Below are 17,053 nucleotides of genomic sequence, written 5' to 3' on the forward strand. Positions count from 1 at the left end.
GAAACTGAAAGTATACCCTACCATCTCTATATATTTTACTTCTTTTGTGCCTTAACGTTTTTAAAAATTATTTTTTATTTTGGCAAAAAATGCATAACATAAAATGTATCATCTTAACCATTTTTAAATGTACACTTTTTTAGTAGTGTTAAGTATATATACACACTGTTGTCCAACCAATCTCTGGAACATTTTTTATCTTGCAGAACTGAAAGATAAAAATGGTTCTATACCCATTGAACAACAAGTCCCTATTTCCTCTTTCCCTCAGCCTCTGGCCATCACTATTTTACTTTGTTTCTATGAATTTGACTATTCCAGGTACCTCATATAAGTGAAATCATATAGTATTTGTCTTTTGTGACTGGATTATTTCACTTAGTATAACGTCCTCAAGGTGCATCCATGTTGAAGCGTCAGAATTTCCTTCCTTTTTAAGATTGAATAACATTTCATTGTATGTGTAAACCACATTTTGTGTATCCATTCATCCACTGATGGACATTTAGGTTGCTTCCACCTTTTGGCTCTTGTGAAAATGCTGCTATGAACATAGGTATGGGGACTTCCCTGGCAGTCCAGTGGTTAGGACTCTGCGCTTCCACTGCAAGGGGCCTGGGTTTGATCCCTGGTTGGGGAAGTAAGATCCCGCAAGCTGCACAGTGTGGCCAAAAGAAAAATTAAAAAAAACAGGTGTGCAAACATCCCCCTGAGATCATTCTTTCATTTTTTGGATATATATCCAGAAGTGGAATTGCTGGATCATATGATAATTAGTTTTTAATTTTTTGAGGAACCACCATCATGTTTTTCCATAGTAGCTATAGCATTTTCCCACCAACAGTGTACAAAGGTTCCAGTTCTCCACATCTGTACACTTTTTGTTTTTTGACAGTAGTCGTCCTTGGATATCATCTTTGGAGAAATGTCTATTCAAGTCCTTTTCCCATTTGTAAATCAGGTTCTTTTTTGCTGTTAAGTTGTAGAAGTTCTTTATATATTCTGCTTATTATTGCCTTATCAGATATATGATTAATATCTATTCTTAACAAGGTCTAAAGTTAGTTATAATAACACCATCCTCTTCACAAAGAATATAACATTCTAAGAACACTTGAATTCTGATTTCTCTCTTTATGATTTACATGTTATTATTGTTTAGTGTTTCAGTTCCACTTTGGGGAGAAGGAGCAGGATAAAACCAATCCCTAATTGATTTTTATTGTTTAACTGAATCAATCAGTGCTTGTCTGGGTTAATTTCTTTTCCTTCTTGCATCTAATACCTTCTTTAAATGATCAGTTTCTGTATTCTGAAGTATGTCTATCAATAGTTTTTTCAGTGATAAACACTTAAATTTTTATTTTCCTTTTATTTGTTCTTAAAGTGTTTCTGACTAATTATATCTCTCTTTCATAGTTTCTCTTGGTATTTACTTCTAGGAGATTTACTTCTAGGTTAGTTATTTTCTCTTAGAACTTTTAAAGATGTTATATCATGTCTTTTTTGTTTTGTTTTGTTATCATGTCTTTTATCTTCTTGATGTCCACTTAAAAGTTTCTGCTGAGAATCCAGTTCAGTTGTTATTTCTTCATAGACTATTTGCTCCCCCCCACCCCTTACTGCTTTTAAAATACCTTGTGGTATTCTGCTGTATCCTTATGATGCTTCTAGGTGCAGATTTTATTTTTATCCTTCTTGGGTTGGACTTTGCTTCCTGAATATCGAACAGTTGGTCATGTAAATGAGGCATTTTTCTGTGTCTTTTTGCCATGCTGCCATTGGTGGCATTCTTCATTAGGGTGAAACTAGGCATCAGCCATAAAGAACCAGTGTTTTCTTGCAGGTTTAGTCAAATTCAGTCATTCAACACATTTCAACACCTGCCATGTTCTAGGCACAAGAATTACATATGGGAACTCTTTACAACTGGGAGTTGAAGTAGAGCTTTTAGATTTGCTGCCTGACATGCTTTCTGCTTTTCTTCTGTAGACTGATAATGGTCTCGAGCTGCCAAAGAAGGTTGTGGATGCCAAGAGAAAGGTAACCGTTTCTCATCCCCTCGAGTGGAACTGGGTGCCTCTAGGAGCCCACATTGGCTGGCAGTAGACATGGCTGAATTTACAAGCTACAAGGATACTGCTTCCAGCCGCCACCTGCGGTTTAAGTTACAGAGTCTAAGCCGCCGTCTTGATGAGTTGGAGGAAGCCACAAAAAACCTCCAGAAAGCAGAGGATGAGCTCCTGGATCTCCAGGACAAGGTGATTCAGGCGGAAGGCAGCAACTCCAGCATGTTGGCTGAGATTGAAGTGCTGCGTCAGCGAGTGCTGAGAATCGAAGGCAAAGATGAGGAAATTAAGAGAGCAGAGGATCTCTGTCAGCAGATGAAGGAGAAACTTGAGGAGGAGGAAAACCTCACCCGGGAGCTAAAATCTGAGATTGAGCGGCTTCAGAAACGAATGGCTGAACTGGAGAAGCTAGAGGAGGCCTTTAGCAGGAGTAAGAATGACTGTACCCAACTGTGTTTGAGCCTGAATGAGGAGAGAAACCTGACAAAGAAAATCTCCTCTGAGCTGGAAATGCTCAGGGCCAAAGTGAAAGAACTAGAATCTTCTGAGGACCGGCTGGATAAAACTGAGCAGAGTTTAGTGTCAGAGTTAGAAAAGCTGAAATCATTAACTCTGACCTTTGTAAGTGAGAGAAAATACTTGAATGAAAAGGAGAAAGAAAACGAGAAACTGATAAAAGAGCTCACTCAAAAATTGGAGCAGAACAAAAAAATGAACCGAGATTATACAAGGAATGCTTCTAACCTTCTGGAAAGGAATGACCTACGAATTGAGGATGGTATCTCTTCCACACTGCCGTCCAAAGAATCAAGAAGGAAGGGAACTCTGGACTATCTAAAGCAGGTAGAGAATGAAACAAGAAACAAATCAGAAAATGAAAAGAACCGAAATCAGGAAGACAACAAAGTAAAAGACCTTAACCAAGAGATTGAGAAACTTAAGACACAAATCAAACATTTTGAATCTTTGGAGGAAGAGCTTAAGAAAATGAGGGCCAAAAATAATGACCTTCAGGATAATTACTTAAGTGAACAAAATAAAAACAAACTCTTAGCCAACCAGCTGGAGGAGATAAAGCTACAAATCAAGAAACAGAAAGAATTAGAGAACGGGGAGGTAGAAGGGGAAGATGCTTTCCTGTCCAGCAAAGGCAGGCATGAGAGGACTAAGTTTAGAGCGCATGGGAATGAGGCACCTGTGTCCAAGCAGACACCCCGGGAACTGTCCCCTCAGCATAAGCGGGAAAGGCACCGAAACAGGGAATTTGTTCTCAACAATGAAAACTATCCTCTGAGCAACAGGCAGGTTTCCTCTCCCAGCTTTACCAACAGGAGGGCAGCCAAAGCTTCCAACACAGGGGCAGGTGCAGACAGTGGGACTCAGGAGACAAAGAGAACTGAAGATCGATTCGCATCTGGCTCCTCTCAGAGTGAAGGGAAGAAGTCCAGGGAACAGCCGTCAGTGCTTAGCCGCTACCCACCAGCTGCCCAGGAGCACAATAAAGTTTGGAAGGGCACTCCCAAGCCAGGTACTGAGAGTGGGCTGAAGGGGAAAGTAGAGAAGACGACACGAACATTTAGTGATACCACCCATGGATCTGTTCCCAATGACATATCAGGGAGAGGTGACAAGGCTTCTGACACCTCCACCGAGGCCCTCTTTGGTAAGAGGGGGCAGGTGCCTGGCAATGGAAGTCAAATAACTCAGGCTGCAGACTCTGGCAGTTCTAAGGCCGTGGGAGCTCTGGCAACATCTAGAAGATCTTCCTCAGAAGGGCTCTCTAAGGGGAAAAAGGCTGCCAACGGCCCAGAGGCTGATACCAGTTTCCCAAATTCCAAGGCTCCACCTTTATCAAAGTATCCTTATAGCTCCAGAAGCCAAGAGAACATCCTTCAGGGCTTTTCAACCCCCAGTAAAGAAGGAGTTGATCAACCCATAGCAGTTGTGATGGAAGACAGTAGTCAGCATGAGGCCCTGAGATGTCGAGTCATCAAATCCAGTGGCAGAGAGAAGCCAGACTCAGATGATGATATGGACATGGTGTCTCTTGTTACTGCCAAATTGGTAAACACAACCATTACTCCAGAGCCCAAGCAACAGCCCAACTCTAGAGAAAAGGCCAAATCCCGAGGGGGACTTAGAACCTCCCTCTTTGAGAATGATAAAGATGTGGGAACAGAAAATGAATCTGGGAAACCTGTCAGAGCCTCCACCAATGCCGTGGAGCTCCCAGAGGCCAATGGTGCCGGGGTAAAAAGCCAGCGGCCCTTTAGCCCCAGAGAGGCCTTGCGATCTAGAGCCATCATCAAACCTGTCATCATTGATAAGGATGTGAAAAAAGTCATGGGAGGATCTGGAACCGAGGCCACATTGGAAAAACAGAAGTCTACTTCCAAACCAGGGCCAAACAAAGTGACAAGCAGTATAACTATCTACCCCTCTGACAGCAGCAGCCCGAGAGCTGCTCTAGGCGAGGCCCTGCGGGAGAGGCACACATCCACCAGCAACATCCAGGTTGGGCCACCAGAGCTCACGTCGGTTAGTAACCATGTCAGCTCCCCCTTTGAGCTCTCCATTCACAAACATGACATCACCCTGCAGTTCACAGAAGCTGAAAGAATGGGAGATGGGGCCCCAAAGAACAGGCCAGAAACGGTGGTCTCTCGGAGCAGCATTATAATCAAGCCATCCGATCCTGTGGAGAGGAATAGCCATGCACCCACAGCGGAGACAATCAGGTGGAAAAGCCATAGTGGCCCCTTAGAAGTGGGCTCGTCAGATGCCAGACACGTTACTGTGAGAAATGCCTGGAAGAGTAGGCGAGACTTGAACTCTTTAGAAGACCCCCCGACTCGAATAGGTAAAAATGTGGAATCTACCAACACCTACATCCAGAGATCTTCCACAGACTATTCAGACCTTGAACAGCCCAGCTCATACCTTTTTGAGCAGGGCACTCGAAGGGTAGGCAACTCAGGGGATGCCCCCGAGCTCTCCTCCAGAAGGACCCAAAGCAGCCTCACCGTGTCAGAGGTGCTCACTCGTCGGAATCGGGTAGGAGATACTGTCACGGCTGAAGCCTGGAACCACTTGGCAGGCATGGTAAGTCCCACTTCTTTCCCTCTCTCCTGTTCTCCTTCCATTTTCCCCTTTTCTCCTTTACTTTCTTTTTTGTTCCCCTCTGCCCTGGCCTGTGTGACTCAGGATTATGGAGACTGGGGCTGAGAAACACTGAATAGAACTGGGTAGTTCAGAGAACTGTTGAAAATAATGTGGATTTGGCCTTAAAGAAGAATGAAGTACCTTGAAGAAGGTATTTGGCAGAGAGCAGCATGAATTTCCAAAATCTTTTCCCCAATTTGTCTCCTTCATTTTGCCTTCACATATGAAGGCTACAAAAAAGGAGAGAGATGTGGCCTCTGTTCTCTTGGTTTGCCAGGGTCGCCAGAGGAGCTCCCCTTATAGCCCCACAGAACAGTACCTAGAAGCACAAGAATCAGCTGCAGCTGTTGGGAGGTTCTGGGTTAAAGGAGGAAGCACCGTGGCTTTCTGTAGAGCAGAGATGGAGCCAAGGAAATGAGTTCTTTGGCTGCCTCAGTTTAGGCAGATCTTTGCCAGCTGCTGGCATGTAGGGGCTGAGGAGAGCTGGGGCTTACACTGGGCCTACCTGGACAAGCTTTATGCCCGAGCATCACTTTTTGTCCCAGACACCTATGTAGGCCATTATGTCATCAGTCTGAGGGCAGGGCTGGTTCAGTGTGGCTTGTTACTGGATAGACAAATCTAGAATCTCTCCTTATATGAGGGTCAGAGTGCCAGAACAACATATGAAGGGGAAGCCCTCAGGAGTGTCTTTTAGATGTGAGTCCTGTGATGAAGAAAGATGTTTTTGACCTAGAGATTGTTCCCTTCTTTTATTATTTGTTTAAATATTTATTTTTGGCTGCGCCGGGTCTTAGTTGCGGCACGCGGGATCTTTCGTTGCGGTGTGTGGGCTTCTCTCTAGTTGAGGCGCGCGGGCTCTAGAGCATGCAGGCTTAGTTGCCCCATGGCATGTGGGATCTTAGTTCCCCAACCAGGGATCGAACCTGTGCCTCCTGCATTGGAAGGCGGATTCTTAACCTCTGGACTACCAGGGAAGTCCCTGTTCCTTTCTTTTAAAAGGCAGGTGGTGACTGTGTGTTAAGTTGAAAAGCCCTGAGTCTTTACAGGGTACTTCAAAGCACTTCCCCACCCGCTGTCTTATTCAGTCTCTCCAACAGCCCTGGTGTGTGTGGGGGGATATTATCCCTATTTTTTAGATGTAGAAATGGAGGGTCAGCGACACAAAGGGTCTGTCTCTTCACCAAGGCCACCCAGGTGAATTACTGGAAGAGCTAAGATTTGAATCCAAGATTCTTGTCTCTAAATCCAATGCTCTTTTTTACCTTGCCAACCAGACTTTCTCACTCATTCTTTGATCTGCATTAGCTGGGGAGGAGCAACAAGAACATTAAAAAGGCAGAATTCTGGTAGAAGAGGAGTGCAGAGAAAGTTGGATGAAGCTAAAACTGTGGATGTCTGAGAAATATAGGGTGAGGGGCACATATGAGATGAGATATGGTAGGAAAGGTATATGTGAGCTTTTTGGTAGTCTGTAGGTGGGAAGTAGGATAAGAGCTGTCCAGCTTCCTTTTCATACTTCCCTGCCTCTCCAGCGAGCAAATGGCTCTGACCCTGAGAGGCCTGCAGCCTGCACGTGCAACACTCCAGTAATGCTGGCCCCTACTTGGAGGTCCCACTCCAGTGGCCCTGTTCCTGGTCCTGTCCCTTTTTAGGGCTCCTGTTCAGCTGTGAGCCTCCCAGTCTACCCTAGGAGCTCTCAGCAGCTTGGAGTTCATAGGTGGAACTTTGATACTGGCCAGTCCTTTGCAGTTCTGCTGTGGTCGGTCTGCACCACATCTCCCTGTTAGAGAGGGCCATTGGGGTGGGGAGTGACGGTGTCTTATTATTCACTGTATTGTTCTCTGCAGCTGACTTTTGTCATCTGTTGGCACAGGAGGAAGGTGACGACTGCACACTCAGTGTCTACAGGCGACTGCACAACTCCCTCGAAAGGTCTGAACTGTCTGCAAAGCCGGGGCTGCCCGAGCCTGGGCGACCCCGGGCTGAGGAACGGTTACGGCCAAACAGGCCCTGTGCTGAGGAAAACTGAGCCAGCTGGTGAGGTCTGCTGTCTCCTCTGCTCCTGCTTCTCAGCTCTTGCGCCTTCCTGCCCTGTGAAGGAGCCAGGCTAGAAACTAGGCCTTGGCTGGGAGACTGGCAGAGAGCCAGGCTGTGGCTTCTTTTTTGCCAGTTGGCCAGAGGGAATCAGAAACTACAAGCTGGACATGGCCACCCAGGGCCAGCCTTCCCTGATGCATGAGTCTTCTCTCCTTGTCCCCGTCCCCCAGGTAGGATGGGCCACTCTGGCCCCCACATGAGGAAAGACACAGAAACCCCTTGTATCCCCGCCACACAACAGCAGCCAAATCTCTTCTCTGCTCCTTGGTGGGTTCTGTGTCATAGGGCAACCCCTTCTGTGGTTAACGTTCTGATTTCTTAGTCTCTTCACCGCATCCAGTTCACTCCTCATTTGCCCCAGGGGCCTGTGCACCCACCAGCCATCAGCTCCATCTAGGGGGTTCCATTTCTTCCCCTGTGGAGTTCCTCAGACTTTTACAGGGGTTTATGGAACTACCCTTTAGGTTGAAGTTTCTCTGACTGGGCCCCCGGGCTGACCATTGATTGCTGGGGGCAGAGCACACGGGTACCCACCTACTGGAATGACATCACACACACACACCCCCCCCCCCCCCCCCCCCCCCCCAACCAACCCCGGCTCTCTGTTCACCTTCCAAAGGCACCTGGAAGTGCACGAGCCTCATGCATCTCCTTCCCTGGGCACCAACATGCTGCTGGCCTTGCCTGCTCCTCTCCTGTGGCTGGAGACTTCAGGCTGACTTCGTTGTTTTCTCCTTTGGAATACTCCCAGACTAACCTGGGCCTGACCCAGCATACTCTGCCTTCTAGGAAGCACCAGCACGGGGGAAAGTAGACAGGAAGAAGCAATTTCCCCTTAGTCACTCCACAAAGCAATGGCTCCATGAAAGGCATGGACTTTGTTCCTCCTCCTCATCCCCCGTGGAGGAGGTATCGCACTTTACCAAGCTGATGCATTCCTACAGAAGTGGGCCCATGATTTCTGCAAACCAGCTATCATTATGATGACTTCATTGGAGGAAAGGTAATACGTGCCCATCAAGGGCCCTAGATTCATACAATTCAAAATATAGCAAACCTTTCAGGAAGCCACATAAAGAAAAATTGATTAGATTCCTTATACCAATCACGTGGGGAAAGAACCGTACATTCTTGGCACTGCTTTTTCTAAGCATTCTCTCAGTTCAAAGAAGGGATCCCCTTTCAAAGGCTACCTTTATGAAGCAGACACTGTTCCTTCATAGTGAAAGAGCATTAGAGTGGAAGTCAGGAAAGCTGAATTTTCTTCATGGCTTTGTACTTCCTTGCTATGTGACCTTGGGCAAGTCATTGTCCTCTTGGGGCCTCAGTTTCCCTATCTGTAAAATGAGTTCTTTGAAATGGATGGTCTCTAAGGATCCTAAATCTGGCATTCTAAGATTTTTGTTTCCTCCCTGTGGGGGGTGAGTCTTAATCGTGGAAGGTATTGTCCAAATGGGTTTACATGTGTCCTTCCCATCGCCTTTGTTTTCCTGGGCCTTATTCTTTCCAGTTCCCCATGTTTTAATGTCATGAGGATGAACTCAGAGAAGTTCCCTTGGCCTCACTTTTCCAGTTTATAAAGTGAAAGGGTGAGGTTAGATGGTCTCTGCGGCCCTTTTCAACACCAACCTTGCCCAGTGCCACACAGCAGGCCACGTGCTTTCCACAGCACAAGGTGTGTATCTCCTGTTCCAGTGCTTCTTGAATCTTCCCTGCCTCCGCTCAGGGTGGGAACCAGCGTTTGCCCCTCCCTTGTCTGCATCAGATTTGGCGATCCTGGAGGAGGCTTGGGGAGCACCTACTTGACTTTCACGGACAGGAGTGTTTTGCTTATACTTCCATTTTCTGGAGTTTTGCCAATCTAAGGGTATTTGTCATGTGGCTTGCCTTTTCTTCACATTGCTGCCTCAGATACTCAAGATGCTGTTTTCAAAATCTCTTCCTGCTGCTTTTCCTGGGTCATTGGCTCAAGGCTGCAACCTCTCACTTGTAGCCTTCCTGCCATTCTTCTTAACTGGTTGTCAACCCTGAGAGTCCAAAGGAAACAGACCCCTGTGGCGGTCAACTGAGGCTATAGGAAATTAGGTCTGTGGTTCGTTGCTGGTGGAAACAGAAGGGCGCCAAACGATGCCTACAAAGATCTCGCCAGTAATTCTTGTCTTTTTGGGCGTTGGGAGCCCTGGATTCTGGTGCTGTAGCTCCTGGTGCCAAAGTCTGGATCTTTCCACATTTTAGCAGCACCAACATCTGCCACCACCCAGAATGCTCTGTGGAAGAGGGGCAGCTATGGTGCCCTTTTGCTGGGGCTGCTATCTTAAAATCTGAGTGCAATAGGGTTTGATTGTAACAGTTATTTCAGGATAAATATTTTGTTTCCTTAATCTGCACACTTTCTAGAGCCGCTGTAAAATAGATTTTATTTTTAAATGTCCTCAGCATTGCAGAAAATATATTTGTAATAGCAGGTGAACGCTAGAGGCTCAGTTCCTCTGGGCTTCAAATGGCTGGCAAGGCTGGCTGTCAAATTCCAAAGTTGGAAGGCCTGTTTCTGAAAAGCAACCTAGGTGTGACCGTCTGGACCCAGGCCCATCAGGGGTCCTGGAGGAAACTTCCAAATGGGAGACCTGATAGTTGAATAGTTGTCTAATCAAGCCAAATATTCCCTCTGTCCCAGCCAACAAACCCACTTTTATGACCAGCCTCTTCTGCAGCTTGGCTCTAACTCGGAATTTTACTGGCAGGTGTATGGGGTGTGGGAGGGTTCCTAGTAAGGTCTGGGAAGCTGGCACTCCAGAGCTGCTTGCTTGGAGAAAGTAGAGCTGGCTCAGTGCTAGGAGCTGGTCTCCTCCACCTGCCCCCGCCTGTCTGTCACCACTCTGGTACTAGAAACAACCAGAGAAAGCTGCAGGGACGGTGGGCAGAGAAGTTGCGGCTGTTTCTGCTTTTGCGTAGCAAGGAAACAGTTCCCGGGTGGGCCACAGGGATTTGCAGTGGGGCCAAGAATTCCAGCCTCGGCCACAGGCAGGCCTGCACGTGACGCTATCACCCTCGTGGGGTGTGGGAGCGTCTGTGTTGCTCTTGGACTTGCCATCCTGGGGCAGTTTTAGTTCTTTATATTTAGTTAGTTAGTGCCATGTGCTATCGTTTCCCAGTAAAGGAATAGGGACCCTGCCCCTGGGTCCCCAGCTGCCTTTGTTGGTGTGGGTTTATCATTACTCTGACAAGACTGCTTTGGAAGAGCTGCTTTTAGGGATTACCTTTTAAATACCCCAGGGTGGGGAACAACAGGGTTCTCCTCAAAGCCTCACAACCAAGATCATAGGGAAAGGGGCCCTACTTTCCTGCTGCTTCACAGCTCAGAACATGTACTGAATGGAATGTATTTTTAAGAGAATAAAGTCTATTTTTTTTTTTTTTTTTTTGTATTTTAAAGATCGGGAGGGCTAGGGAAGTAGCCCTCAAATAAACTGTTATTACATTATAGGCCCCCTTGCTAGGGGACACATCAGTATCTGTTGGTCCACACCTACTTGCTCAGGCAGGTGCTCTGGTCTCTCCCCTGCCCCTTGGAGTCTAGGTGCAGCAGCTTCTCCTACATTCCAGCTCCAAGCATGGGACCAAGGAGGCCAGACCCTGTCGCTGGAAACCAGGGCGAAGCCATGAGCAGTGACTCAGGGCTCCTTGGGTGCATGTGTATAGTTGAAGCTGCCTGTCTGCATGTATCCTCTGGCTCTAATGCTGTCTCTGTTGGCTCTGCAGCACAATATGTAACCAATAAAGCTCCCTAGTTTCCATGTGCTTTGTGTGAGTGTGAGTCAGTGATGCCATTTTTCTTGATGTCATCTCTGTGTACAGCTGTTGCTGTGCACTGGTGCAGCTAGTATATTTCATTTACATTTACTGAAAATACTCAGCCAATTACTGATGCCGTAAGGACTGGAAACATAGCTGAGGCTTGGGAAAGGACATTTCCTCGGACTCATGTAACTGGACTTGGAATCATATAGCAGTTATTTCATTGCTACATTTTACTTTTAGGCTCTTCTCTCATCACACACACACACACACACACAAAACAATCATCTGTGTCGTCTCCCAAGCTGCCTATGTCGTTTATTTAAAAAACAAAAACTCTTCAAAGACCACATACCACTGGATCAGACACCCTAACCTCCTGAGGTAACAATATTCATGGGAAAGCTAGGATTCAAATATAGGTTGTGGTCCAAAGTCAATATACTTTCTACTACACGCTCTTCTCACCTTTACATCATAGTTGCACCACTTGCCCTGATCCTGGTGTGCAAATTTTTCCCATGGTTGTCACTCATTCCAGGATGAGGAAAAAGCCCTCTCCATCTTCATCTTCCAGTCAGACCACCAATGTAATGTCCCTTAAATCTTACTAAGAATAAAACCTCATTTAAACTAATTATAGGGAAGAATTGACTAACGGGAGTAAAATCCAACTTCCAGAAGCAGATTATGTACATAACTTACAGTAACATAGTCTGTTAGGAACCCTTTGGAAGAAAAAGGCACTGTTCCCTTTTTGTAAAAATGTTTTAGTCTTACGTGGCAGAAACGAGTTTGCAAATGTGATTAAGGATTTTGAGGTGGGAGAGAGATCTGGGTCGGCCTTAAATGAAATCACTAGTATCCTTATAAGAGGGAGATAAGATCTGAACTACAGAACAACAGAAGGTGATGATGGAAGCAGGGATTGGAGTAATGTGCTTTTAAGATGGAGGAAGGGGCCACAAGCCAAGGAATACAGTCACTAGAATCTGAAAGAGGCAAGGAAATGGGATCTTCCTTCAGAGTCTGCTATGATAATTTGTTACAGCAGCAATAGAAAATTTCCACTATGTTACCTAAACCCTTGATCTCCTTAAACTTTTATATCAATACCTTGGACAGAAGTGGAAAGTTAGCATATACCCATGGAGGGAATCTAGGGGAATAAAGCCAGGATGGTCTGCCAGAGGCCCACCCAAACTTTGTGTCAAGGCTTGTGTCTTATCTTGAAAATTCATTCAGTTTCCTAATATCCATATGCTTGACCTGCAGCTTCCTACCCCTGGCACACGGTCACCCCACAATCCCAATGGGGAAGTCTAGCCCCACAGACCAGGAAACCCTTTGCTTTTATGGGAACCCCCCTCAATCCTGTCTTCTGACCAGACCAAACCATTTTCTCCTTTATATAAACATCCTCTTTATTTAAACATGGATAAAAACTGGCATTTTCAAAGGAGTAACACCCCTGCCTTATATATAACTCGAAACCTAAGGGGAAACAAAAAGATAAGACTAATTTTCTATGAAGTTTTATTCTCAAAATATAAAAAACCACCACACACAAAGAGACTAAGATGTACTCTCGCAGCACTTGCTTGCCTCAGTCCTAACGAAGAACACAGACTCCCACACTAATGGACAAGTGCCTCCCTAGCTCTAAGTCACTTAAAGGCGGCAACCTCCTTGGCCACCTGACCACCAGGAGCTCTAGCAGTTGATCTGGAGCCCAGATGCCAGGGTGAGTTTCTCAGTAGAATCTAATATTGCTAGAAGAGCTTTGCTTATGCAGCAAAAGACACAAACACATCGGCCTCTTCCCTTAGAACACATCCATCTCACATGCTCGGGGACTGCTGGGCAGGGACGCCTGGTGTGGCCTGGCGAGGCAGGGTATACATGGCCCCCAAGAACTGGTCTGCAATCCTTCCTGCTTCTCTCAGCCCACTCAGCAGAGCACCATGGACCGTGGCTGGGTAGTTACGGATTGTATGTTCTCCAGCAAAGAAGAGTCGTGGAATAGGCTATTGCAGGAAAAAAAATTAGAGAAAATCAGCAGGCTGCAAATATGCCTTATTGTTGTGTTTGAACTGCCAAATTCCTGTTGGATTTTGAGGGCTCACTACCTGCCCTCCCCACCCCATTACTGGCCCATCATTCTCCCAGAAAGGGTCTCCCTTTATCAGCAGGCATTTTCCTAGAACAAACAGAAGTAGAAATGGGGCAATAAAACTCAGCCCAGGGCTTCCCTGGTGGCGCAGTGGTTGAGAGTCCACCTGCCGATGCAGTGGTTCGTGCCCCTGGTCCGGGAAGATCCCACGTGCCGCGGAGCGGCTGGGCCTGTGAGCCATGGCCGCTGAGCCTGTGTGTCCGGAGCCCGTGCTCCCCAACGGGAGAGGCCACAACAGTGAGAGGCCCGCGTACCGCAAAAAAACAAAACAAAACAAAAAACTCAGCCCAGCCTTAGTTCTAGGGTGATGCTTAACTGCATCTGTGTTTATTTATCGGTTTAATTGTGGGGGATACCCAGTTGTAGAGCTTCCTTTGCCTAATGTATCCCCTACTAGAGGTGTGGTGTTCCCGACTACTCTGAACCAGAGAGAACACAGCACTTGTTCTCGTTCTGGAACACTTCGGCCTCTCAGCTTAGAGCAGGCCTTACTTACCACAGGGTCCTGAGAAACCCTGACTACTCATAAAGACTTCAGGTTATTTCTCAGGGGCATTCCTGGAGGCCCCTAAGTAATTGGGATCCTGCAACAATCCTACGAGCCAGTACAAAATGGGGCACAATTAAAGATGGTTTTGTTTTTGTTTTTTAGGAACAAAAGTCTGAATAAGGAAAAAGTAATTGGTTTTTACTCTGGACTCTTGCATTCTGAACACAGACTGTCTAGACTGGCAAGGACAACATGTAACGAATTAGACACAAACATTGCTCCTCCCTTTCCCTCTGCTTTTGGTTATCTGAAAGGGTCCAAGGGTCTAAGACTGACTAAAATCTAAAAAGAAAACCAGTGGCACTATTTTTACCCTGAAATCCTGGGGTACTGGCCTGTTTCCAAATAAGCCCAGGTATAGTTTGCCAGTTTCTCACCTGTGGGGCACCTGGAATTGAGGGGCCAGGAGTGATTGGCTGAGCCATTAAGTCATAGTCATTTCCAGATGATCCTGCGGCTACATAGGAGTAGGAGCCCCGGGCCCAGGGATCAGCACGCCAGCGAGACACCACTGTTTCCTTGGGCTAAAGGAGAAACCATGAGTGGAAGTTATTACTGGACACCAAGGACAAATCGGTCATTTCTGAAAGGTGGAAAAGCTGTGATGGGTGGGGGCTACAAGTGAGAGAAAGGCAAGAGACACGAGAGTTAGCCTAGTGATGAATGCTGCTGCTATAAAATAAAAAAAATGCCTTCAGGCTGCAAGGAAGCCTCCAGATTGCCTTCTCGCTATGAATCCAGAGATCTACCCAGGGATTGATCTCTATTCCCTTTTAAAATTCACATGAAGCATTAATATGCCTTCTCTCAAAGGAATCATCAGGGACTTAAAAGTGTTCAATGGACCTAAAGAAAGAATAACAGAAAAAAGTACCAAGAGATTCTCTTGAGACTTCCCTTGGGGAGTTGGCCACTTCATCTGAAAGGTGGTTGGGGAATTGGGGGTGGGGATGATTCCACAAGCAGAGACAACAGACAACACAAGCAAAGAAATGCGGCAAATAGCCTTCTCAATCCCCTGGCCCATGTACTGGGGGCTTTTCTCAATCCCATACTTAGGGCATGAACTCTAAACATTAGCATTAATGTAAACCCAGCACACAATTCTGGCTGAAACTGTCCTGACCAAGAATCTGTGCTGCAACTCGAGATACACCAAACCCTGCTTTAGTCTGAACCCCAGATCCTCACCTGCCCCTGCCCCTTACTTACTTACCTGGGGCACTGCACTGCTACCAAAAATCCCTTTGAGAATGGCCAGGCATCGGCCAACAATCACATCATCACTTATGTTTTCCATGATGCCAGCAGCTTCTCCTGCCACTAGTGCCAATAGTATTGGAGCTAGAGAAACAGAAAGGACAATTCCAGGGTTTTCCTACAGACTTTTCTCAAGTACCTCCTTATGAGGTCTCACATTATTCTTGGCTGTTTGAAATCTGATGACAGACATGCACCACTCACGCTAGACACACGTTTCTGAGCCAGCAACTTGAATCCTATCCCCAGAAGGGTGCTGGCAAACCACAGTGAAGTGTGACTCATGTACTTCATTGCTTATAACCTGGCAGAATACAGAAGTCCTGAAGATATAACTTCAGATCTTGCTATCAAGTGTCCCTATATTTAGGCACAGAGTTCTTAGACATCTCCATGACCAGGGCTGCATCCTCTTAGCTGTCATCCCAGGCCCTTCCATACTCATCATCACCCTTACTCACCCATTTCGTGACTCTGTGTGCAACAGGCTTATGCGATAGCCACAGTACTAGATGCTAGGGATATAAAAACTATAAACTAGACTATATACTCCAAAAATCAACAACAACAAAAATAATCATAGAGACAATTACGAACTGTGATAAAAGCTATGAAAACACAGACTACAGAGAAAAGAATACAAGGACATAATTTCATTTGAGGCAGTGGGAATACATGTGTCCTGGAAAGTCTCTTTGAAATAGTAACATTTGGGCCAAGTCCTGAAGCTGCATAGAGTATGCCACATTGGGAAGGAAGAGATGGAGAAAAATAAAAGCACCCCAGGCCCAGGGCACAGTACAATGCAGAGGCCCCAGAGCAGAAGACAGCATGGTACATTTTAGGATTCCAGGAGAGCAGACAAGTGCGCCTGGAGGCTGGGGAGGGCAGGGACAATGAAGAAGCTGAGTAGAAAAGAAGGGTCAGATTATTCAGCCTTCATTATGGCCACGATAATGAAAGCCATCAAAAGAAAGAAGTGGTGATAGCAGTCAGTGGCTATTGGCAATTGAACAGGTATGAGGTAAGAGTGGCCTGGACTGGGAGGTAGGCAGTGGGAAAGAAGTAAACAGGTCTGAGAGAGAGAGTGAGGCCCTGACAGGACTTGATGGCCTAGATCAGGGAAGAGAAAGAGCACTCAGCTGTTGCTGGAAACAATGTGCTCAGGGAGCAAATGGCTCCTCTGCGGAGTTAGTGGCCCTGGCCGTGCGAAGGATGTTCAGTACCAGGCAGTGAGGAGTGATGGAAAGAACCACGTGTCAGTCAAACTGGTTAACTGATGTGTCTGCACTGTCAGGGCCAGGCCTCCTGATACTGCTGCAAAGGAGAATGTCTTACATCCTTTTCTTGGAATGAGGTAAGATCTAAATATACTTCTTTTTTAAAAAAAAGCTCTATATAGAACTAAGAGCAACCCAATTACAGAAGAATGTAAAACAGGAGGTAGGAGTTTGATAAATACATTCTAGGGAAAGTGATCAAAGATTCAGGGGCAAGTCAGATACAAAAGTCTGAGAATGAGGAATACAAGTTTCCCTTTCCAGGAAGCTTCCCTGGGCCTGAGCCCGAGCCCCTGGCTGAGTTGATTTCTTCTTCTATGTTTTCTCTTGCAGTGCCTTGGCTTTCACTCTCACTCCTCTACTTCCTGCCCTGTTCTGAGGCTGCCAGCCTCCTTAATGTATCCCCCACTAGGTTGTGAACTCCTTGAAGGCAGGTATAATATTCCTAATTCTCTATTCCTATAAGGATGTATAAAGATTAAAACTAGAAAGCCATTACCTTTATAGAGGTTCCAGAAGAGGAAGAGCTCACCCCTGCTGGCAGTCGTGCTGCCAACATGTCCGAACAAATTGACACTTGGATCCCAGAATACCCGGTCAAAACACAACACGACCTATTGTAAAAAAGAAGCGTATAAGCTGGTGACAGCACTCAGAGAACATG

The 17,053-nt window shown here is 46.2% G+C and overlaps 2 protein-coding genes across 7 annotated transcripts in view; one reads left to right on the forward strand and one right to left on the reverse strand.

Moving 5' to 3' along the window:
• LUZP1 (leucine zipper protein 1) overlaps window positions 1-7,581 on the forward strand; it is a 77,868-nt gene extending 70,287 nt beyond the window's left edge. For all 5 annotated transcript variants that reach the window (XM_027109801.1, XM_027109803.1, XM_027109800.1 and 2 more), the window contains 2 exons: window positions 1,993-5,171; window positions 7,108-7,581. In XM_027109801.1, coding sequence (XP_026965602.1) covers window positions 2,112-5,171; window positions 7,108-7,263 — 3,216 coding nt within the window. In that variant the 5' untranslated portion in view covers window positions 1,993-2,111 and the 3' untranslated portion in view covers window positions 7,264-7,581. The remainder of the gene's footprint in view (window positions 1-1,992; window positions 5,172-7,107) is intronic.
• A 4,951-nt stretch (window positions 7,582-12,532) lies between these two features.
• The window catches only part of KDM1A (lysine demethylase 1A), a 64,415-nt gene continuing 59,894 nt past the window's right edge, over window positions 12,533-17,053 (reverse strand). For both annotated transcript variants that reach the window (XM_027109807.1, XM_027109806.1), the window contains 4 exons: window positions 16,889-17,003; window positions 15,066-15,193; window positions 14,227-14,373; window positions 12,533-13,153 (listed from right to left, as the gene is read on the reverse strand). In XM_027109807.1, the coding sequence (XP_026965608.1) occupies window positions 12,968-13,153; window positions 14,227-14,373; window positions 15,066-15,193; window positions 16,889-17,003 (576 nt within the window). In that variant the 3' untranslated portion in view covers window positions 12,533-12,967. The remainder of the gene's footprint in view (window positions 13,154-14,226; window positions 14,374-15,065; window positions 15,194-16,888; window positions 17,004-17,053) is intronic.

This window comes from Aethalodelphis obliquidens, unplaced genomic scaffold (assembly GCF_003676395.1).
Source record: "Aethalodelphis obliquidens isolate GAN/ISIS:26980383/991018 unplaced genomic scaffold, ASM367639v1 scaffold9, whole genome shotgun sequence".
Lineage (NCBI taxonomy): Eukaryota > Metazoa > Chordata > Mammalia > Artiodactyla > Delphinidae > Aethalodelphis > Aethalodelphis obliquidens.